A 22,509-nucleotide genomic window follows, 5' to 3' on the forward strand; every position below is an offset into this window, starting at 1 on the left:
GAAGGGATGAGCTAGCTGTGTGTGTGTGTGAGAGAGAGAGAGAGAGAGAGAGAGAGAGAGAGAGAGAGAGTGACGGACCACTGGCTCCTGCTGAATGCTAGGGTGATCTAGTCCCAAGAGTCCCAGCCAAATCTCAATCCTCTCTCTAGGTTTCTCTCTCTCTCTCTATTCCCCCTCCTTCTCTCTTTGTTCTTCTCTATCCCTCCTTCATTTCACACACGAAACACAATCCACACCCTCTGTCTGTGCTAATGAGAATTCATTATGATTGCTGTGCTCTCTGTGTGTGTGTGTGTGTGTGTGTGTGCATGTCAAGAGACGGAGGCAGGTGTCCGACAACAAGACCTACTTATGGGACAATCTGAAAGCTAATAAACTGGTAAATTTATTAGAAATGCATAGATGCTATATTTCCATAATTTATAGAAGTAAAGAGTGTTTTATTATGTAGATTAGAGTAGGGATTTATTCACAAAACTTGCAAAAATATAAAAATATGAACGTTTCAAGTTCTTTCCAGGTGATGAATGGCTTCCTTACTGTGAGGAAAACACTGCAGTGACATGCAAATGTGGCAGTACTTGCTCGGCCGCATCTGTAAACACTGCTGGTGCACATTACAAACTGTGACCTGAATGTGTCATGGCTGCACAAAAACAGTGGACACTCTGCTTTCAGCCATTTCTGACTCTTGAAACCGCACCTTGTTTGCTCGGCATAGAGAAGAATAAAGAGGGAATATCACTGCGCTTCACATTGTGACATCAAGTCCATTATTTTCTGTATCAGGCCGCCTCAGACTGTGCTATAATGGGTATCCAAAGCCAGTAACGTAGAATGAGACAGAGGTATTGTTGCAGCATAGATTAATAATAATAAAACTGAACAGTGCTTAAACTCTTGACCACAACTAATGACTTTTTAAATTGTCCTGATGTGATCGTAATGGACACCTGCTAGCCATTTAAAAAAGAAAAAATACCAACATACAGCCTTCTCTGACAAATTTTAGAGGAAAGCTTCCACTTAAAGGACAGCCACGGCGGTTTCTGCAGCAAGATGGATGAGCCAACACATAGAGGATGGTGTAATTTTCCAGTGAATGATTGATGATTGAGAGATTGAGATTGAGATTGAGAACAATGGCGTTAACTCCGCATTCTATGTAAAGATATCCCTTGCACAAAGAGACGTCTATCCGTCTTTACAACCCGTAATGTCCAATAACGTTGAGATGCTTATTCTAACACGGTAAAAAATTAATTTGATGTCAAGAGAAATTTTTTTAAATTAGATAAAAAGCTTTTGGTGGCTGGGGCGGAGCTGACGAAGCGACAGGACGAGGAGCTCCGTATCTCGGCCCAGATCACGGCTCGGACCCCTTACGCCCTTTAGTTCTCTATAACCAGGGGAAAGTCATCCATCATACATCGTGGTGACACATTCAGCACTATGCGAGGAGTGCTGTGGAGGGCACCTTTATGTCCTCACATAAGCACATATATTTGATCTTTCTTTGATCCATCCCTATACTATAAAACTACAGGCTACAGCAGGATATATAGTAAGTTACCCGTATCCCTGAGATCATGTAGTACAGATATTGCAGGTGCGTTTCTTTCTGATCTTGTGCTTATATCTTTCTGAAACAGTGGTTAGTGGGTGCTTTGATCCTCAGTATCTTAATATAACCAAACTCCACTATGAGCCACTCTTCACTGGTTGCACATCAAATATTCAATCAATGTCAACAAAGCTATCTCTCATTCTAAATTGAAAGCCTGAGAGTACTGTGTATTTGTAGAGAGAATACTGTGTTTAACGCTGTGTCTTTACTGCAACGTTACTTGGACTGTGAATTAGACCCCTTTTAATACTTTTTAATTCTGGTCTCATTCTATGGTTGTGTATTTTTCCCATCTTTTTCTATGTATATGCTCCTCTAGGCATTTATGTTTTTTGTTTTCAGAAAGTCACATAAAAATGTATTAAAAAATGAATAATCCAGAATTACCTTATTCAGTTGTGTAAAAGGAGCTTAGGGTAGCTTTACTGTTTGTTTGTCTGTCTCTGTTTTGTCAGAAGGAACATGTAAGACGAGCATTGTCATAGTTTTACAGTTATAAATACTAGCTGCGTGTGTGAATCAGTGGGGTAATTTTTTTCTGGCAAAACACATACAGAGTTTGGCAGGAAATCAACCACCAGCTGAATTCTGTGTCACTGGTTTATTTGGGCTGACAGAACACCAAGGTTTTTTTTTTTGTAGAGAGAGAGAGAGAGAGAGAGTGAAAACGCACCACGGATGGAAATGTGACCGTGATGAGGAGAAGAAAATGAATGAAAATGAGAAGGTGATACACAGCGGTGTGTTTGTTTTTGCTTCAAACACGTCTCATGTCAGTTATGATGTATGTCTAGAGCTGTTGGGGGGGAGGTAGGTTGTTGATTGACAGGAGAACTAGGGAATCAGAGGTTGTTTTTTTTTTTTCTATCTATCAGACCTGACATTCAGGCACACATCACCTCACAGGTTCAAAACCTGAATGCCTGTGTGTGTGTTTGTGTGCAGGCATGCATGTGTAATTGTGATTTCATGTGGTTTCTATGACTTGCATCATATCATGGGCGGGGATGTCACAAAAATGCTGGATTTTACATGGTTAAGAATTCAGCCATAATGCTCTTGAATGTACATAGATGTGCTGCATGTTTGTGTTTTTGAATTGCAAGTCATGAACTACTATCATTCAATCAGTGTTTCTTGAACCTGTCAGGCCACTGGGGTGTTTAAAGTTTATGTGTTCATGTCCATCTTCTTCTTCTTCTTCTTAGTAGCAGTTGTAATAACAGTATTTTTATGTATGAGTTTGGCAGTTTGTTAAACTATGCGTATATGATGTCTTTTTGTGCTAAATAAAAGCAGGAATACTGGAGACACCTGTACTAGGTAGGAAAGTAGGAAAAAAATAGCAAACTTGTTTTATATGGCATAATACAGCTTACTCTGCCCTTTAATACTCAATTTATATGGAAATGAGATAATATTTGTTTAAATGTATTTTACATAGATATGTGGTTTAAATCTGTTCAGTGTCATGAAGTAATACATTCACAGACTTGATAGACAAAGACCCAAGACCTCTCTCTAAAATAAAAAAAATATACAGATCGCAAATATATTGAAATGTAAAGACTCCACAGAGCAAATCTTCATTAGGATGTGTACTTTAAAAAAAAAAAAAACTATTTCTGTCTCCTCTAACTGAGAGGATGAAGGACAAACAGGTTTCTGCACTAAATACTCTTCATTATTGACAGATACCACCCAGACATGAAAAATAGATTCCTTGCAGGTCACCTAATGCCATGCAAAGTATAATTTGGTCACTGTGCCTGTCATGTCCATAATAAAGATACAGTATGCTCATGGAAAAAAAAAAAAAAAGAAAAGAAAATCCTCTCTCAGCTTCAGGCAGAGAGACCAGCTGAGAGTTTGCCAATACAGAAATAATAGAAATGAGCTTTGTGAAGGTCAGTGTAATAGACTACTGTCCATCACAAGATAAAAACTGTGCTGAATGTTGTCCTTTTTATTACATTCTATACCGTTTTTCAGGCTAAAACACCTGTGAGATACCATTAAGGCTAATTATTTGCTCAATGCTGTTTGTGTAAATAAATTACAGATAATTAAAATAATTGTCAGAAAACTAGCTTGGTGAAATAATGTTAATATTGATTTTTGAGAGAAAGACAGACGTGATGTTCAGTGTACATTTGGTACATCAGTTTAACGATAACCGTTATTTTGAGCGACCGTTTTTCTATTTTCTTTTTGTCGCTTTCCTGTTCATTCGAAATGTCCAAGATCAATCAGAACAATGGTTAGCCTCCACCACAAGCAAAGCACTGCATTTCAAGGATAAATGAGCAAAGTTCCCTGGCTGAATAGTGTCTCAACCTGACCTTGAGAAGTGAATGTATTCTGTTGAAGGGCATCCACAAACATTCCAAAACAGAAGAGGACAATTTGTTCAGTTTGTTCAATATGCAGCAAATCAATATAACAAAGTGGTAGTTTTTTTTCTTTTTTCTTTACAACAATATAGGTGTTTTATTTTTCAGTGAAAAAAGTGTTTTTCAAAGTAAAGGGCAGGACAGTAGATGCAGATAAGAAATAGTGGGAAAGAAAGCGGGATGACATGCAACAAAATTCCCAAGCCAAAATAAAAAATGAGGACTTTGAGATTACGTAATATGCATTTTAGATCACTAGGGTGCATGAGTACACCCCAAACAAATAGTTATTTAATTCCAAAGGTGAGTACATAGATATATTTTTGTGAAGGCATTTTCTAGAGGTGAGTAATGAGAAAGCCGGGGTTCAGAGTCAAAAAACGTGAGAGAAGATTTAGAGTGAAGAAGACATAGAGGAAGACAGAGATGAGGGAGGAGAAAACAAACATTCCAGCTTTGTTTTCAAGCGTCTCTGACTCAGCGAGGGTGTTCGTGTTTGTCTTTTAGTTGATGGAGATAGGGGACAGGAGAGAAACAAGGATTCTGGCTCTCGCTCTGACAGCTCGATGTTGGGTTTACAGTAATTCCGATATTTTAGGGTAATTAGGACGTCTGGGAATTGTTCGGTAGAGAAAAGCTTTCCCACTTTTCTCCAGGCTGTCTTCTCATCAAGAGCTATCCGTGGTTCACAGCGGTCTCTATGAGCGGGGATGAGATCTCTCATAGAGTGACCGGCCGTTAACCAATATGCGCTCAACATCAGCGTCTTTGAGGTGAGATGCAGAAAAAAAGCCAAACGGAGCTTCCAGGTATCTGGCATAAGTTTAATATCACCCCGGAGCTTGGCATCGATTTACAGAGCGGCGCTGTCCGTTTGGCTTTCGTCTTAAGCAACAGTACATCAGACCGAGTCGAACTGGTTAAAACACTCTTTCTTCCTCTCTCCTCCTACACCACAGTCTCTTTTCCCTGTCCCTTCATTTCTCCCACTCTAACTTTATTAGATGATAAAATCCCCCAGTGATTGAGTGCAGAGCAATAACCTTCCCGTCAGCAAGGTAAGATTCTCCCCAGAGCTCTGAGTATGTGTGTTAGAGTGTTGTTGAAGTCTTGCAATAAGAGTAACTGGGTTCTAATAATTACTGCTCATTTTGAAAACATGCCTATGATCCACCTAAAGGAAAATTATTATGTAATTATCTGCACGATACTACAATGATTCATAGTATATCTCCATGCATGTCATTGTTCTGATTTGATTACATTAAAGGAACAATCCACCAGATTAATGCAGATGCACACATGCATACATATTCCCATGAGTCTTGTGTGCAGAGGGATTGTCTGCTTCGTGGTCAATCCACTGATGTATGACCGACCATGCGCACGCGTGTGTGTGTGTGCACAAGTGTCCAATCTGATCTTGTCCCTAACATTGTCAACAGATGGTTTCACACACACAGACATACACACACCATATTGTGCAGCATGAATAGAGCGGAGTGCTTGGAACCACACCTCTTGGCCACATGGGGGAATCTCTAAAATATAGATCAGACGGCTGAATTTTCTGACAGACATTTACAAATCTTTTGATGGAAGGTTTAAAAGGCCCCCCTTTGAACTGCTTCATTTTTTAGTTAAAGGCCAACATGCCAAAAGACAAAATTCAAATAATAAATTCTCTGTTAAGCAGAAGCATTCGAACTCCCTAAGGTGATTTCAAAGGCCAGGATAACAAGACAAACTTTTCTTGTCTATTTGCCACTCCAAGCTTGGTATACAAATAAACTGAATGCAAAATGACAAGTATAAGAAATAGCAGTAGACCAACTGAATGTCAGCTGAATTTAACACAACTGCCTTTATGTGCTGGATGGATTTTCTGGTGGTTATGTTGTATAGGGTGCAGGGAATGCATGAAAATGAACTGTTTGAGTTGCAGGGCGTGAGTAATATTCTCAGTGCAGAAATGTGTTCTCATGTGTAATGCATTGAAAATCGCAAAAAAAGCAGCCCTGAAACGCAGACGCATTATCTGAGAAGAAACATAATCTTACCTTGTCGGACATCTCTGGGTGCTATGGCGATTGCATCATTGGAATGCAGCTCAGTGACGCAGCAGTCATCGGGAACCAGCGAACCGTTGCTGAAACTGTGAGGTGTCTCCGGGAGCAACGGGATAGGTGGTGCCATGATGTTGTGATTAGGACAGATACAGCCTGTTTGGGTCATCCCGCAACCGTCGCCGTTGGAAACCTCCTGGCCTCCATGGTCACCTGTTCGTAAACACTCCTCAAACCATCGGCAGAGCACGCCGCAGGTAAACTGACTGGAGTTCTCGTTGTTAATGAGTAACACCTCTACTAGTCTCAGCTCCAGCAATTCCTTGGATACCTGAGGCTCATCTGCAGCTGGATGTCTTGTTAGACATAGTTGGACAAAGTTCTTATCAAACTGTAGGAAGGAGTAAGGTTCATCTGAGTTGGACTGGCTGCCACAGAGATTAATGACTTCCTGATCCCTGGTGGCTGCCGTCTGTAAGTGAAGGGGACAGCTTTGATTAGCCAGGTGGTGGTCGAGGGAGAGGAGCATGGGGGAGTGTGTCCGACAGATGGTAGGGTGGCGGGTAAAGCGGAGGTAGAGGGAGTACTTGGTGGGATCAGGGTTTTCCAGGGACCAGGAACAGCCCGGCGCCCTGGAGGGAAAAAGCTCCCTTAGGGAGAAAGAGCCATAGAGCACCCCAGCTACCAAGCTGGAGCACGGTGAGGAGATGGGCGAGGGGGCCCCCTCTGCCCCGGTGCTGGGGACGCCATTGGCAGCCCCATAGGCAGCCTCAGCCAGGGCAGAGAGAGGAGCTAGAGCGAGGGCAGACACGGCAGCCAGGGCCCCAACCACAGCCAGGAGAGAGGACAGCACAGACAGACACACCCCACCAGCAGTGTTCATCCTATGACATTCGTCCTGCAGGGGAGGAGAGAAAAGAGAGAAGGATGGAGGAGAGAGGGGGATTTCTACATTAGACACATCAGGGCATATCTTCACTGACAACCTGACAGAACCAACATGACATGGAAAAAAGAAGAATTCATCAATATTCCTGTTCGAGTCTTGAATCATGTCTGGTTGGAAATATTTCCGGACAGACATTTGTCTGATCTCAGAGTATAACATAACCAAGTTTACGGCAGCAGTTCTCATGAAGTTCTTCTTCACATGCGCACATAAACATGTGGACTGTCAAGAAGACAAACACATCCCTGCTGGGCTGGATTAAAAAGGTTGATGACTTGGCTGTTGAGACATGCACTGTGGGGTCTGCTCTACCCGTTCCTGCTGATATGTGCACAAAAACACACAGGTACTTGCACACACATAAGCAAACACACATACACACACACACACACACACCATCGCCTGCTGAGCAGCTTCCCCAAGGCTCTGGCAAACTATTACCATCACCAACACAGTGAGGGTCCGCCAACAGCTTGATTTTGACTCACATAATACACACACACACACACACACACAGCTGAAAAAAAGACCCAACATATACAGCATTTATAGTGTTTTAGTATTTCGCTTGAAACTACTTCAATATCCACTACATTTTTGTACATCCCCGTGTGTCTGCTTCATCACCCGAGACTTTCAAGTGGTTCTGCATAAATGCAGTTTGAGGAGGATGTGTGGGAGATGGGAAATGTTCGCACCGCTGTACCAGTAACCTTACAACATAATACCCAGACAACTTTCTCTGAAATTTCACTCAGCTCTCTATAATATTGCTACGCCCTGAAATTCAACAAAAGCCTCTCTGCAACATATAATTAAGCAATAGACAACTTTACACTGTAATACAAGAAAAATCTGGCAAAACTTTACAGCTACTGCACACTACCACAAAAGAAAAAGCTGATGAATGCAAAGACTTGTGTCAGAGCGTAATATAAGACATATACAGCAGTTGGGTAATTGTATAGAAGGCTATGATTTGATGTGACAGTTGATGAACATTGCTGACCTTCATCCATTGATTTTTTTTCCCATTACAAAATACCACAAGATGCATCTTCTTCTTCTTCTGGCTCACATAGTGTAAAAGCATCAGCCTGACATATCCTGAGTATCAGTGTGGCCTGATGGTAGCTAGTTGTTTTTTATTTAGGTCTGTGCTTAAGAGCTAAGGATATCAGAAATTGAGATCATGTTTTAAATGTTTATACTTTGAAACAAGCTCACTGACAAGGAACATGCTCATTGTGTGTGCATGCCTGTTTATTTGCATATATTGGTCTTCCTGGTACAGTAGCACCAAGCAAGGTTACTAAACATGTGATGCAACTGCAAATGCCTCTATATGAAGCATGTGTGCGCTTTTAGAGCAAGTACTCTACTTCCCTTAGGCCCCGGTTAATGAAACACAGCAGTAGTCTGTACTTCACAGGATTTATGTAAGTCTGTTAACGCTCTCCAGCATTGGACATATAGTCCAAAAGGGCCTGGGTAAGAGGCTAAGAACTGTGCTTACTTCACCGTGTCAAGAGGTGACCCCACAGGGGTCGGACAGTAAGAGCCACTTGGGCTTATACAAGGGAGCTGTTAATGAGAGTCAGAAACACATGAAAGGCAGACTGATGATTGGGGGGTTTTAACAGAACAGGAGAGATGGAGGAGATGTTGGAGGGAGAAGTGCAGTAGTGTTATAAGCAGTTATACAGGAATTTTGAAAATATGTGCAAAATTTACATCATTCACCATGACAAATAAACAATCTCCTTTAGGTTTTAGGCATCCTGCTGATACTAACTCAGAGTGATGTATAATGCATAACATAGTTTGCTGTCATGCTCAAGGACAATTCACCTAAACATTTTCTTTTTCTTTTTTTTTTTTTTTGATGGACACAGATTGGGTTTCGCAGAGTTTGAAATCTGTTAGCCTGAGGTCATGGTAAGATCTCTATAACTAGCAGTTTACCCTGCAGTGCAGAATAAATAGCAGAATAGATGTGGAAAGAGTGCTGGAATATTTTACAGAACTACAGCGCTACATATTTAGCAATAAGAGCGAAAACGTCGCTTTAAGCCGAATATTCAAAGGAGCATTTTAAAACTTGAGTTTCTGTTTCTTTTTTAAGCAAACTGAGTCATGTTGTTAAAGCAGAATCACTTGCTAGAAAAAAAGACAAACATGAGATATGTGCACCTACACACACTACAAAAAATACACATTAGACACCAGAACACACTACATAAAAGCATATTGTTCTTTTCACTCATCAGACAGTGTTTACTGTGGAAGGAGCTGGTAGTAGTGTGTGACAAGTAACTAATCTCCTGACCTGGAAATGTATTTTTCCTGGTTTCTGATCATTTTTCCTTTATCTTCCTCTTTTGTCACTGTTTAGACTGGGGTTTCCTATACACAGGGTTCTCAACTGAGATTTTTCACTCGGAACAGGTGACATAAAAGTGCTTTTAAACAGTGCTGTCTCTGGTTGCGATGACACTTTGATAAATGCATGGCACAGTCGGGCCAAGGGAAGGCTAATGTAGCATGTTGTGAAATATGCTCAAGGACATCATGCTTTCTGGCATATTATAGACACCGCCACTTGAACACGCTCTCGTACTTTCAAACAAATATGGCTTGATACCTGTATAACATCCATACAAACTCCAGCGCAGCCAGTGACACATATCTTACTAACTATGTGTCGCTGAACTGTTAAATCCAGAAATTCCGTGTGAATTCAAAGCAATATTCCGCAGTATAGGACATGACATTTCTGCTTCCCCACTAGAACTGAGCTGAAATGGGAGATGCCTACCAATAAAAGATGACATGTTTATGCTTTAAAACAAATATTACTTTGTATTTCTTATTTCATTGTACAAAGAACAAAAGTTTGTCTTGTCGCAGACCTGAAGAGTCAAGATAGATAGCATTATATGCCAAACCATGCATAGGTAAAACCTTACGCATATTTTACGGATGAAAAGAAGTCAAAAGCGTTAAGCAAATTGTTTTTGGGACAATGAACAATGAATATTCATAGACCCACAGTCTGTGCAAGAGTAGGCCCTAAGTGCTGTCTTCATGAGGCCATTCTGTCCCACTTCACTCTAAAACAGCACTTTACTGTGGGCACCCATAAATATTCATTAGCTTTGATGTCTTCCTTCCCCCTTCCACCTTGACATTAATGTTATCACCATGGATGGCAAAATATGTATATCCTTCACTCCCCGTCTCTCTTTCCTCTCCCTCTCGGCTCTCCTCTTCATTCTTTAATGCAGTCAAGTGACAATATGACTCATTTGATTATTGTCGTCACTGTCATGCAAAACAGAATAGTGCTGAAACGCCAAAGTTTCTAAATAATGAAATACAGCTGTGCTAAAAGTAACACTGTCCTTGAGATTATGTTACCAAAACTTTAGCATAGCATCAAATTATCATGTCTGCTCAAAACTATCTGTGTCTCTTGTGTATTAGAGTTATAGTTCCACACATACACAAAAAAATGTTGCAAAACTTTGTTACAAGGCAAAAAGCCTTGGTTTTTGGTGAAACAATAAAAAATAAAGTCCTTTTGCATGACCTTACTCTGCTCTACATTTATACAGCATTCAAAAAGACTCTAAAATAAATGGATGTATATCTATTTGTCCTCCACAGTGGGACACTGTACTTTGTCCCTGATGGTAAAAGGAAATAGGAGCTAACACCAATTATATTATGCTCCATGCGCTCCATGGAAGCCCCCTAATCTTGGTTCAGACACAGCTTTAGCAGTAGCTGCATTGAAATGCCACTGCAACATACTGTGAAAGCACAAAGAGACACACTGGGAATGACTGAATTATAAAATACCCGCAGACTCAGAGTCCACATTAACTACCTAATGCTTGTCTGTAACTTGTTTATTAAACTCATAACTTCTCACTGGAGGTTAAGACTGACCTTGTCAAAAAAAAAAATGAATTCCTTCTTTCATTTCTTTTTTGTTTGTGTTGACAATTAAGGTCTTATCACTCCAGTCAATAAGGTAAGAAAACTTTTGGTAGAAAAGGGTCTTTCAGAATAAGAAAATACGAAATGAGTAACGAGAAAGTCTTAAAAAATCGTTAGAAATCAAACTTTTCCCATATAGACTTTTTCCAACAGAGACATGTATAACCAACGGATCCATCATGCCTGAGGTTCTTATTGGCAAAGCCTCAAACCTCAATCATTTGAGCTTGGGTAGTGAGTTTACATGAAAAGCTCCTTATCACACTCTCCAATATACAGCAGGCACTCCTGCTTGCACACAGTAATCATGTTGTAAAGGGTTTATCTGGTCTTAAAGCATGGTCATCTGACAACAAAGTCAAACCTGGCTTGGGAAACTCTTGTGGTCTAGGGGTTTAAGGCCGGGGACCTTTGTTGCATGTCGTTCCCCAACTCTCTCTCTTTCCCCTCACTTCCTGTCAGCTCTCTACTGTACTCTCAAGTGAAGTTTCTCCAGAAAAACAACTTAAACCTCTAATAACTGTTTTTTTTTTTTTTTTTTTGCCACTTGGAGGTGGCTGAAACGAGCTGTGAGCAACACTGACATATTATCCTCTTTAAGTTGGCAAACTTGTTAGCAAACAGCCGCCTTTTTACACATCTAGAAGATGCCAAGTAAGCAACATACAGTGTTATTAGCTTTCCCACTGAAAACAGTTGCCTGCTGTGCCCAAAAACAACGGTGACAGCAATGAGTGAACCAAAGCAGTAAAGTTGCAAAACTTAGAAAACTAAAACAATGAACTGAAACTATATATATAACTGCTACTATAATTGCAGTCAGTGGATAATTCTCCTAACTCAACAGTGTGACTCCTTCGTCATACAAGCGACTCCTTACACATTACACATAGTCATTTGATTGATTGTCATCATTTAAAGTTGTACTTGGCTGAACTTGCGCAAAGTTATCCAACGACGCACTGTGTCGGCCGATTGAATACATGCAAGCTCCACTCCTGATAGATTTCTTTAACGTGAACAACATATTTCTCACATTTACCTCGGCGACAGAGGATGAAATTATTGCCACCGTGATAACTTTCCAGAGCTTCCACATTTGGCTGCATGAAATGAAAACATCAAAGAGAAAACCAGCAAGCGTTGTGGATTTCATAGACACATGATTCAATTACTCTGGAATTAATAGAAGTAAAGTGGAAAATTCCAGTAAACTTTTTTGTTCTTGTAGAATAATAGAGTGGAATAGCTTGTGGGCACCAGACTTAACAATATCCCTGGATAGGGTGCTTCTGTTTTGGGGAATACATTTCAGAAGGGTTGCAATGGAGAATCATGACATCCGCTCTTATCTCCGTCTCCTTCTCTCTTTCTCTGCCCCCACCCTAATCTCTCATTCTTGGTACAGACATTTAAGTGCACTGTTGTAGAGAATGGTATTGTCTGATTTATTGATGGAGAGTATTTCACTCATTTGCAGCCCTCAGTGGAGATCAGCATGTGGCCCGTGTATGAGCTCACATGCCAAATAATCCCCCCCCAAAAAATTAAATAGATAAATAAATGAATACGTGTGCAGCGATGGTTTTAAAGACACAAACATGCCTTTCATTTATTACAGTATTTACTAAAACAAATCTTATTACATTGGCAATATATGACATCATATATATATATGTCTATCAGATGTGAAGGTGAGTCAGCAGGATCAGCTGAAAGTGGCTCATCTCTCTCAGCTGCAGCAGGTGTGCACAGAGGAGGCTGTATCTGGTGCTTCTGCAGGGCACATAATACACTTATTACACTTATTCTCACCTCGTGTCAACACAAGCATCACACATGAACACAGGTCATAGTATAATCTTTTATAGGGAATTTACTTGAATCAACTGATTGGGACAAATATATGTAGACAATTTCAGTTGTACAAATGAGGTGACTATAAAACAAGATGTCAAACTGTGCCTATGTTTCTACTCATGTATTGACACACCTGAGAAAAGTGACAAGGTGGAATCTGTGGTCAGTGTTGTGCTCTCATCATCAGAGGATGTAGCCAACTGTTGAGAGACAGAGGAAACAAGAATAAGTTCATTGATTAGATTGCATATAACATTACATGTAGTATTTACATTAGATTATTTACCATCAGAAATGTCTAAATTGACATGTTGCACTCACTCACCTGAAGAAATAAACGTATTGACCTATTTGTCTTCCACCAGTTGTGACAGATGGTGTCACATTGCAGATATTTTAAAAGTGTATTTGAAATTATATAAAAGACAATGAGGTTAGATAATATATATAGCTAACCACATTGTCTTTTATACAAAAAGCTTACATCAACATTAGATAATGAGTGCATGCTCGCTAGCTAACCTACTTAGCTAGTGCTTTCCAATGTAGTTTAGCTAGCAATAGCAGCTAAGTTAGGACCTAGCTAGCTACATAACAAAACTTAAGAAAATACATACCTTTATGTTTGGCAGCCTCTCCCCTCCTTCTTTTTTTGTTTTCCTGACCTGCTCCCCCGATGGCTTTTTTCTTTTCATCTTGAAATGCACTTCTCTGGCTCTTCCAGTCCCCTCACACTCCACTTGCTCAGCCCTGAGCCTTCGTTTTAAGTGAGGAGTAAACAAGATGTAACCTGACATTATGTAATTAACATCACATGTTGTGTACCCCCCCCCCAAAAAAAACCCAAAAAAACTATCAATGCCATGAAGGGCGCCAGTGGGTCCAATAGGGGTGCTGGGAGCATGTTAACCACTGCTTGTCCATGGTTCTGGCCCATAGTGAAATTGGCGTGTTATATCACCAGCCCGCAGGTATTAGATGGTGCCCTAGGCAGTTGCCTATAGCTAGGGCTGGGTCTGGTTCAACTTCTTCCAGTGTGAAGTAATTGCTAGCTTGTACAACTATGCTTTCAGTGTAGCTTCCCCAACACTGCCCATCTGAATGCTAACATGATATTATCAAAGACTGTATCCTCATCCCAAGTGTTTGGACTTTCTCTCTACCACTGATTAAGTCATGAAACATTCCTCTTTCTCTCTCTGCCTTCGAGCATAAATCCTCAACTCTGCCCCTTCTAATCTTTAGCTTCACCCCCGTAGAAATCTCAGCCTTCTTTAAAGTCAGACATAATTTATTTACCCATATCTACACACATCCATGTCTGCTCCGGTTTAAGTCTTTTATCTTGATAAGATCTTTTGGCTGTAAACCAATATGAAGAACCAATGTTGTTCAACTGATTTAGGCTGGTTGACATTTTAGAAGTCTGTATTCTGTTTGTCCTTTTATCAAGCTCACTCCAGCACACCATCAAGTCAGAGCTTTTCACTTTGCCTTATCAGTTATTCACAAATGGCAGTCAAGCTGAGAGGATCTCATGCTGTGAAAAGAGACAGCGGTACTAAACCCCTCGATCACAGAAAAGGGCATTTTGTCTTCCGGCTATGGCATACACCACACACATACACACACATACACACACACACACACACAAATACACCCATGCACTCATACATATTCATACATTCATGTCAGCTTGACATGTGACACATGTGCTGATGGAAGAACAAGGCGGAAACCATTATTGTGTGATGAAATTGAGTAGTGAATTAATTACGCATTTTTAAATCAGGTAGACAAGTGGGTCAACAGATGACGTACAGACATTAAAAGGAACAAAATCCACTCTGTGACACTTAAACACTTTCCAAAATATGTGATGGCAGATTGGGTCGACTACAGTGGAGTTAAAATGCAAAACTACCAATCAACATTACTGTATACTTATGCTTAAGCAACATAGGCAGCCATAGCCCTGAATACAATGTATATTGTATTACATATAGGCTTAATATAATGCTCTATGTTTTTCTAAAGTGTGTTATAGTCGAAGAAGAGTCTGCGTGTTGATGTCCCCTCCCACTTAGGGATGGGAACAAAACTGATACCTATAAAAATTGTGATTAGATCCTCTACTATTCCAAATATCATTTTTTGAACATCATTACAGAAGAAACAGGCTGGAACTTAACCGTGAGGGCACAGAAGGTGTATAACACACATACATGCACTAAAGTTAAGAAAAAGTTCACTAAAAGTTAAGTTTGCAGTTTGGATTTAATAACATCATAATTACATAAAGGCTACACAAAGCCTTGTTCATCAGACAGTGACTTCCGATGAGACAAATTAGCTTAACTGCCTGCTATTATTCATATTGCAATTCAGCAAACTAAGGACCCAACTGAATATTTTAGCACACAGTGCACTAGAGTAAAAGTCTGAAACTTCTATTTATTGAACTGAAAACCAAGAATCAATTTAAATCAAACTGTGACACTAACCCCTATTATCACTCTCCCCAGAAGTGCATGTGGAGAGCAGATGCAGATCTGTTCTCTGAGGTTTGTCTGACATCTCTCTTGTAAATGTAAATGTAGGAGGAATTCTAAAGAGAGAAGAAGCAGGTTAAAGGTAGCCCAAGAGGAGTGTCAACACAACTCCTCATAAAATAGGCTCACTTGTTTTATTTCACATTTAAAAAATAAAAAAAAGATGATGTCTTCCTGTGTGCACTCAAGGTTTTTTTTCCCTTTAATGGCTTGAGCTTCTGAATGAAGAAATGAAAGATAAAAAGATGTTAAGAAGGGGTCAAGTAAGTGAGGAAGAAAGTAGTAATGGATGCAAGAAGTAGCAAGACATTAAAAGGATTAAAGTCTAAAAAAAATGATGAGAAGAGAGAAGGTTGAAAAGCAGAAAAATCAATGAATGATGAAAAATGACCTTCAAGAAAGTTACAACATAAAGAAGACAAAAGGAATGGAAACGGACAAATGGAAAGTGACTTTTCATGATCAGTGACTTCATAACTGCAATTTCCACCCATACGAGATCCATAACATCTGTAATCAGCGGCAAAAAGAAACAGACAGTATAAGCTATGAATATGAGCGCTGATTAAACAGCATGGAAATGAGCACCACGACTGCCAACGCTATCAGGAAGCTATTTTCTGGGAGATTATAAAACCCAGTAACAACTGTTAACTTGATGCATATCATTCTGTATATCAGCTCTGTATTCTACTGCACCGTTTGTATCATTATCCATACTAAATAAACAAACAAAAGAAATGACAATGCCATTAGTCCTCTGATATTGTGGTAAAATTTCATTGACATGTCATTTCACAATGCTCGAAGAAAATAACACATCATTTATCAGCCTCTACGCTAATACATTTACACTCACGACAAAAGCATTTTTCAATATATTCAATGAGAAAACATTTAGGCTAATTATTAGATGGTCTCATAGTCTTTAAAAAGAATTTACTAGCATGTTACATTTATTCAATATGTTCCAAATATGAACTTCAATATCGATCCCTGTTGCATTCACAGAGCGATATTGATAATGAGGCCCATTAATTTCACATGAGTGCCTCAATGATTGTTGGAGATGAAGACAAGCAAATGGATGGAGAGGAAATTGGCTTGCAGGGAAGGGGTTTGTTTAACAAATACCACAAAAGACAATGCCCCATGTAAATATGTCTATACACATTACTATATACTAGTTGTCATTATAAAGACTTACCAAAGGCTTATAATGAACGGGATATACAATAAAACCTCATTGCTCTAAGTGAAGGAATAAGTAATGGATATATAATGAGGTTTAAGTATTATTTTTCCCAGAGCATATGGTTTGATGAAAATTAAACAAACAAAACATTTTAAAAAATGTATGAAAGGAAGTATTGCCAAAAACCAAGACTGAAAAGCCCACTCACAATCATACGTCTCATATTCAGATAATATCCAGATATGCACTTAATACTGAGTTTACACCTGGCATGGGGAATTTCTATAGAATACAAATGTGCCAAATTCAGTTTGTCAAGCAGTTCTACCTCAACAGATTACACTCAGAGTGCTCAGTAGACTCTTACTTGCTTTGCTCCTTGTCCAATGACTTAAGAGCTTGTATTCAGTATGTTTATACCCCTGTAATATTGGAGACATGCGTATGACACGAGTCTACTAAACACCTATTCAAACCATGTTGAACCTATTCATATGTGACTGCTGTCACAGGGTAATCTCTGGTTGTCAGCATTAGCAGAGGCTCAAGTCTGCAGTGTAGTTTCATACGCTGAAAAAACATGTACCACACAGGATGACATTACATAATTACCAAATAAAGCTATGTTTCAGTTTGATTTCTTTCCTTCTGTCTGTACTTTACAGACAAATATTTAATTTACAATGAGACTACATTAGCCACGCCATGATTATGGTTATGAGACATGAGCCAAACTAAAATAAATACACATCATGTAAATTTTTCCCAAAGATGGTTTCTGTCATTTTTGGTAGTTCTTAGTTATTTGATGATATAAAAAGGGGGTGTGGTGTCATGATGGACAGCAGTGACAGCCACTCTCAAACTTCAGTAAAAAACGGTGGGATGGCTGAGGGAGGCGTGTGACGTGGGTCGTCATCCCGCCGCCTGACTCTACTGCAAAGACTCTGGCTCCAAATGACGTCACACAAACAAGATGGCAGCTCCCGGAAAGGAGATATTTTAGCTTCACTTTTGCATAACGGTAGGAAGTGGAGACGCGTCGTCCATATTTATATACACTGACAGCTAAAATGGCTAAATGCTGTAGTTACTCAGATTCTTTCTGCAACACCACAGACAGTATCATGCTGCACACTACTAGGAATGTCCGTGGGTTCACTGATAATATAATATGCTTTACAGTAATGATGTGGTACTAAGTTCTGATAAGGCACCCTTTATAAAGGGTTGTAATTATTAGCTATATTAGCTAATGGTTAATTTACTAAGAGTTTACTAACACTTTATAGATCAGTTAAAAGCCATTAATAAGAACAACTTTGGGGTGACCAGGTGTTTAAATATTATCTTACAGTGTGACACTTGCTTTTCTTTTTAGCTAACTCTTTAATTCATCAAGAAGACTCGTCTCATAAAACAGTATGACCTTAAGTATTATCTTTAAAGTAATAATAATAGATTCATTAACATCAATAAAGCAATTGATTACAGCCCAATTAACCTTTTTTAATGTATGACTTATCAGTGACTTGTATAAATGGTACTATTGATGCATTCAGATACAACATTAACATTTTGTTAGTCTTTATATGTGCGAATTTACTGATGAAGTGTTTTAGCGGGGCATAAATTTGCAGATGCAGAAGCATGTGTCAGACTTGACCCTGCAAACCCCAACACACCCACTCAGGCATCTTCACACCCTTAACCTTGTTGTCATGGTGGGGGGATGGGGGGGGGGGGGTATGGGGGTGGAACTAAATGTCACCATCTGTTGAGCCTTTGAACAGAATCTGATGTGACACACATGCAGACACAGTCATATTCCACTGAACTGAAAGCGAAGCACACCATCCCTTTGTGCACAAAACACATTGGCATGTGTAAGCACGTATACATCTGCATAAATCTGTGTCTAAGTGTGTGTGTGTGTGTGTGTGTGTGTGTGTGTGTGTGTGTGTGTGTGTGTGAGGTGAGGGTGTCCAATAAGGAGTTGGAAAAAGGCCTTGTAGTATTGTGGTGGGCCTGGAGGGAATTTTGGTTTCATTGTAAAAGAGAGAATCGCAGACTGAGGAAGAGGGTGATCGGCTTTCCTCTGCAGCGTATCCGTGCCAACAGATCAGCTTACACCAGCTTTTTCTTTTTTTTTTTCCCTCAAGACAACAGAGATGTATGGTATGGAAGGAGGGAGAGATGAGAGGAAAAATGAGGCGAGGGACGAAGACACAGACAGAATACTTGGATGGAAACTTGGCTCCCATCTAAGTATTCTTTTGCGAATTATTTTTCATAAAGTTAGAAAAGCTCATTTTAAAATGAAGAAATGATAGAATTCCTGAAAATTGCAGCTTATTTAAAGAGGAAATAGTCTTATTTAAAATGAAAAATATGCTAGGAATAGCAAATGAAATCTGTTTGTCAAGTAAATAACAATGATAAGAAATGATTGGCCATGAAATTGGTTTCTGTTTTTTTTTTTTTTGAACAATAGATAAGACATACCGAAATAGCATGTGCTCCACATTCCAGACATGTTTGCTGTTGTTTCCATGAATAAGGTGTCCTTCATTGTTATATAGACACTAATTGTTGCCAAGACTTTCTGACAGAAAAGAAAAACTTAAGACAATTTTATGAAAAGATTTCAGTTTTACTCATGGATGTGATTTTTTTTCTACCTTTTGAAAATGTATTTTTTTCTGGTATTAAGGAAACTTGTAAATTACTTTGGCGTATGAAAATGTCAACATGCTCTCACTCTCAACTCATCACATACTGAAGCTTGGTCAGAACCCCTTGGCGTCACTTTTTAACACTCTGGGTACCCCTTTAGCTTCAATCCATGGTTAAAAACTGTGTTTGGAAATGGGAAGCAAACAGTGGTCTCCTGTAGCAAAGTCCAGTTTTTGCCATCTATTTATCCAGCCATCCACCCAACCTGCCACCCCCAAATATGGAAATTTGTCACCTTATATAGACGTCATCATCCTCATGGCGTCTATTTCAGACGTCGTGGAAGAAATCTACTGGACTACCCTGCACATTGAAAAATGACACTAAAGGGGTATCCAGTGTGTTAAAAAGTGACACCAAGGAGTTCTGACCAAACTTCGGTATGTGAGGAGTTGGGAGTGAGAACGGGCTGGAAAAACACGATTTGATTAAAATTCACTTATTACTGTAGTTGGATGGGTAGAGAAGTAGAAAAAAAAAGAGACTGTTAAAGAAAAGCAAGGTGCTCTGTATTTCAGGTGCAGCAAAGAGGCATCTACAGTGTGTGTCATCAGAGTGAATAATCAGAAATGTATTGATCAAAGAGTCTGTACGTGCAACAAAACTTCCCAAATGAGATTTTCATTTCCTCTGCGACATGGTTAGAGGAAAATCTTACAAGAAAATGATTCGTTTTCCAGGCAAAATAATGCAGCAATTGCTTCTCAGCAATGTAAATAAAGACAGCTGCGCATCACCGCTCCAATTTCCCACTGCAAACCTGATCCTGAATTTGATTTGGGACTAAAACATTGAAGACTACCGCGCATCACTTTACATGAAAAGCCAAGTCATCTGAATGGGATGTAGAGGGCATTAAAGAAGCTTTTAAGTTCCAAACTCATTGATTGAGCAGCGAGTGGGCTGCTTGGAGAGATATTCATTAAAAAAAAAAAAAAAAAAAAAAGACGATATGTCACACAAAGCAATAGCCTACTTAATGTAATTGTGGCCTCAGGATGAGGGATAAAAAACAGCCAAAGCAAAATTTATTGTCTATGTCAACAGAAATGTTAGAGCTAAAGGGAAAAGGGAAAGATAGTGTGTACGTTTGTGTGTGTGTGTGCATGTTTGACAGGCTGCGCATGTCGTGTCAGACCACGTTTATTTGTCAGTGTGTATTCCTGTATACGTGCAAGTGTGAAGGTGTGTGAACTGATGGAAAAACCATCCATCAGGCAGGCATTTTTCCTCAAAATATCTATGAATAAAGGACACCTGCTTATACAAAAAAAAAAACAAAAAAAAAAAAACAATATAGAATAAGTGTGAATTGTGTGTGCATGTATGTGTGAGGCAGAGTTGTGTATTTGCTCAGGTGAATGTAAATCATGATCACGGAGTGATGACAGCGTTTCCGACAACTGTGTTCGCATGACGTTACACAAACACACATGCGCTCGCGGTCCTGTGGACATCAGAGAATATTTTAAAACGGGAATATCCTCTGTCCGCTTGTATACGCGTATTACATGAATATATGAATAATAAATGCAATGACATGAGAGCATAATGCGAGAGAAAGCCCATGCTTGTACAACACCAGGAATAAATGTAAATCATGGCTTGCTCGGCTTTGACAGCTTTTTCTTGCACTGTACATGGCTAAAGTGGTGGAATAACTTGTTTATGTTACAACTAATAAGAAACCTATAACTAACTAATGCTGCTCAGTGATCCAAATCAATGGAACACGGAATATGATTCTTAACTATCCAGCTGAGAAGCAGTCAAACTTTATTAATGTGTGAATCTGTGTGTGTGATTGTGGAGGTGGCTGTTGCTGTTATCTCCCTATCTTTTCTCTTTATGTAACATCTCTCCCTCTCTAGCTGCAGTAGAGCAGATCAGGCTCTCCCTCTCTCTTTGAAGTGGTGCCAAGCAGGGTATTTATTTCATTATCTCCCTCTCCTTCTCTATTTCCTCTCCTTGTTTTTAGGGCTCAGTATCAAGGGGAAGACAGGAGTATAGGCAGGGAAAGCTGACACTGCAGGTATAGGCTCCACAACTCCGGACTGTGTGTTTGTGTAAGTGTGTTGTTCGATCGTTATGTGGACCTTGTGTCCTCTAAAGGATGGGAAGATGAGAAAAAGGGCTTTTTTTATCGTGGGGGTTTGGGTTTTGTTGTTTAATTACAGTAGGTCTCGGAGTTATAGGTGTTTGCGCTTGCATGTTTCAAGTAACACACACACACCTATGGGGCTCAGAAACAGCCTGAGGTTTTTGTAGGTGGGGGGACATATTGAATCGGTAAACACAAGCCCATCTACTGAGCATGCTCCAAACCTGTGAGGATCCATCATGTCAGCGAGAACTGCACTGAAACCTTGAAGGGACACCTAGCACCTGCGTGTGTGTGTGTGTGTGTGTGACCTTTCTCCCTGTCTGTTTGACACGTGTCACACCTCAGCTTGGGGTTCAGGGGTTACGGTTGACTGTGTCCTCGGTGAAGCTGCACCGCCCACAGGGTCACAGAGGAGAACTGACCTTTCACACACAGCTATTTACCAGGTGCAAACGTGTGTCTGTGTGTCTGTGTGTATGTGTGTATGTGTGTGTTGTCCTGTCCTGTATGGTGCAGCATCACTTCAGTGTCTGGTAAATACTCACCATTTTAGCCAGATCACTACGTATATCAATAACAAACATGATGCTAAATAGTATCAGACTTAATTTAATGCCATATATAATTATGTAAATGTTATCCATACATCTTCTCACAACTAATTATAACAACCAAATATTAATGACCTTAAAGTTATACTTTTTTCACTCAAGTATATCTATTTAAATAGCTACGGGCCACAATTAACACATGACCTGCCTGCGTGTGTACCATACAGATCTGATCATGAAGTGAGTGGGTGATCACAAACTGCACATTAATCATAAATCGGGTAGAGTCTGGATAGTAATGCAGAAATACAAATGATTTTAGATGTTTTGCTGGGTAAAACATACAAAGAAAACTTTCAAAGCGAAGCTCGTTTATCCTCCAGAAAAACATATCAAGTTGGAAAAACAGTAGCCAGCAAAGTAAACAAGACCTGTGTGAGTAACACTTAAAAAGTACATGAATGGCTATTA

The 22,509-nt window shown here is 39.7% G+C and overlaps 1 protein-coding gene across 5 annotated transcripts in view; it reads right to left on the reverse strand.

The window, feature by feature from the left end:
• Positions 1-22,509, reverse strand: part of adgrb2 (adhesion G protein-coupled receptor B2) — a 203,173-nt gene that overhangs the window by 140,329 nt on the left and 40,335 nt on the right. For all 5 annotated transcript variants that reach the window (XM_044336656.1, XM_044336657.1, XM_044336659.1 and 2 more), the window contains one exon: positions 6,081-6,984. In XM_044336656.1, the coding sequence (XP_044192591.1) occupies positions 6,081-6,969 (889 nt within the window). In that variant the 5' untranslated portion in view covers positions 6,970-6,984. The remainder of the gene's footprint in view (positions 1-6,080; positions 6,985-22,509) is intronic.

Source organism: Thunnus albacares, chromosome 19 (genome assembly GCF_914725855.1).
Source record: "Thunnus albacares chromosome 19, fThuAlb1.1, whole genome shotgun sequence".
Taxonomy (NCBI): domain Eukaryota; kingdom Metazoa; phylum Chordata; class Actinopteri; order Scombriformes; family Scombridae; genus Thunnus; species Thunnus albacares.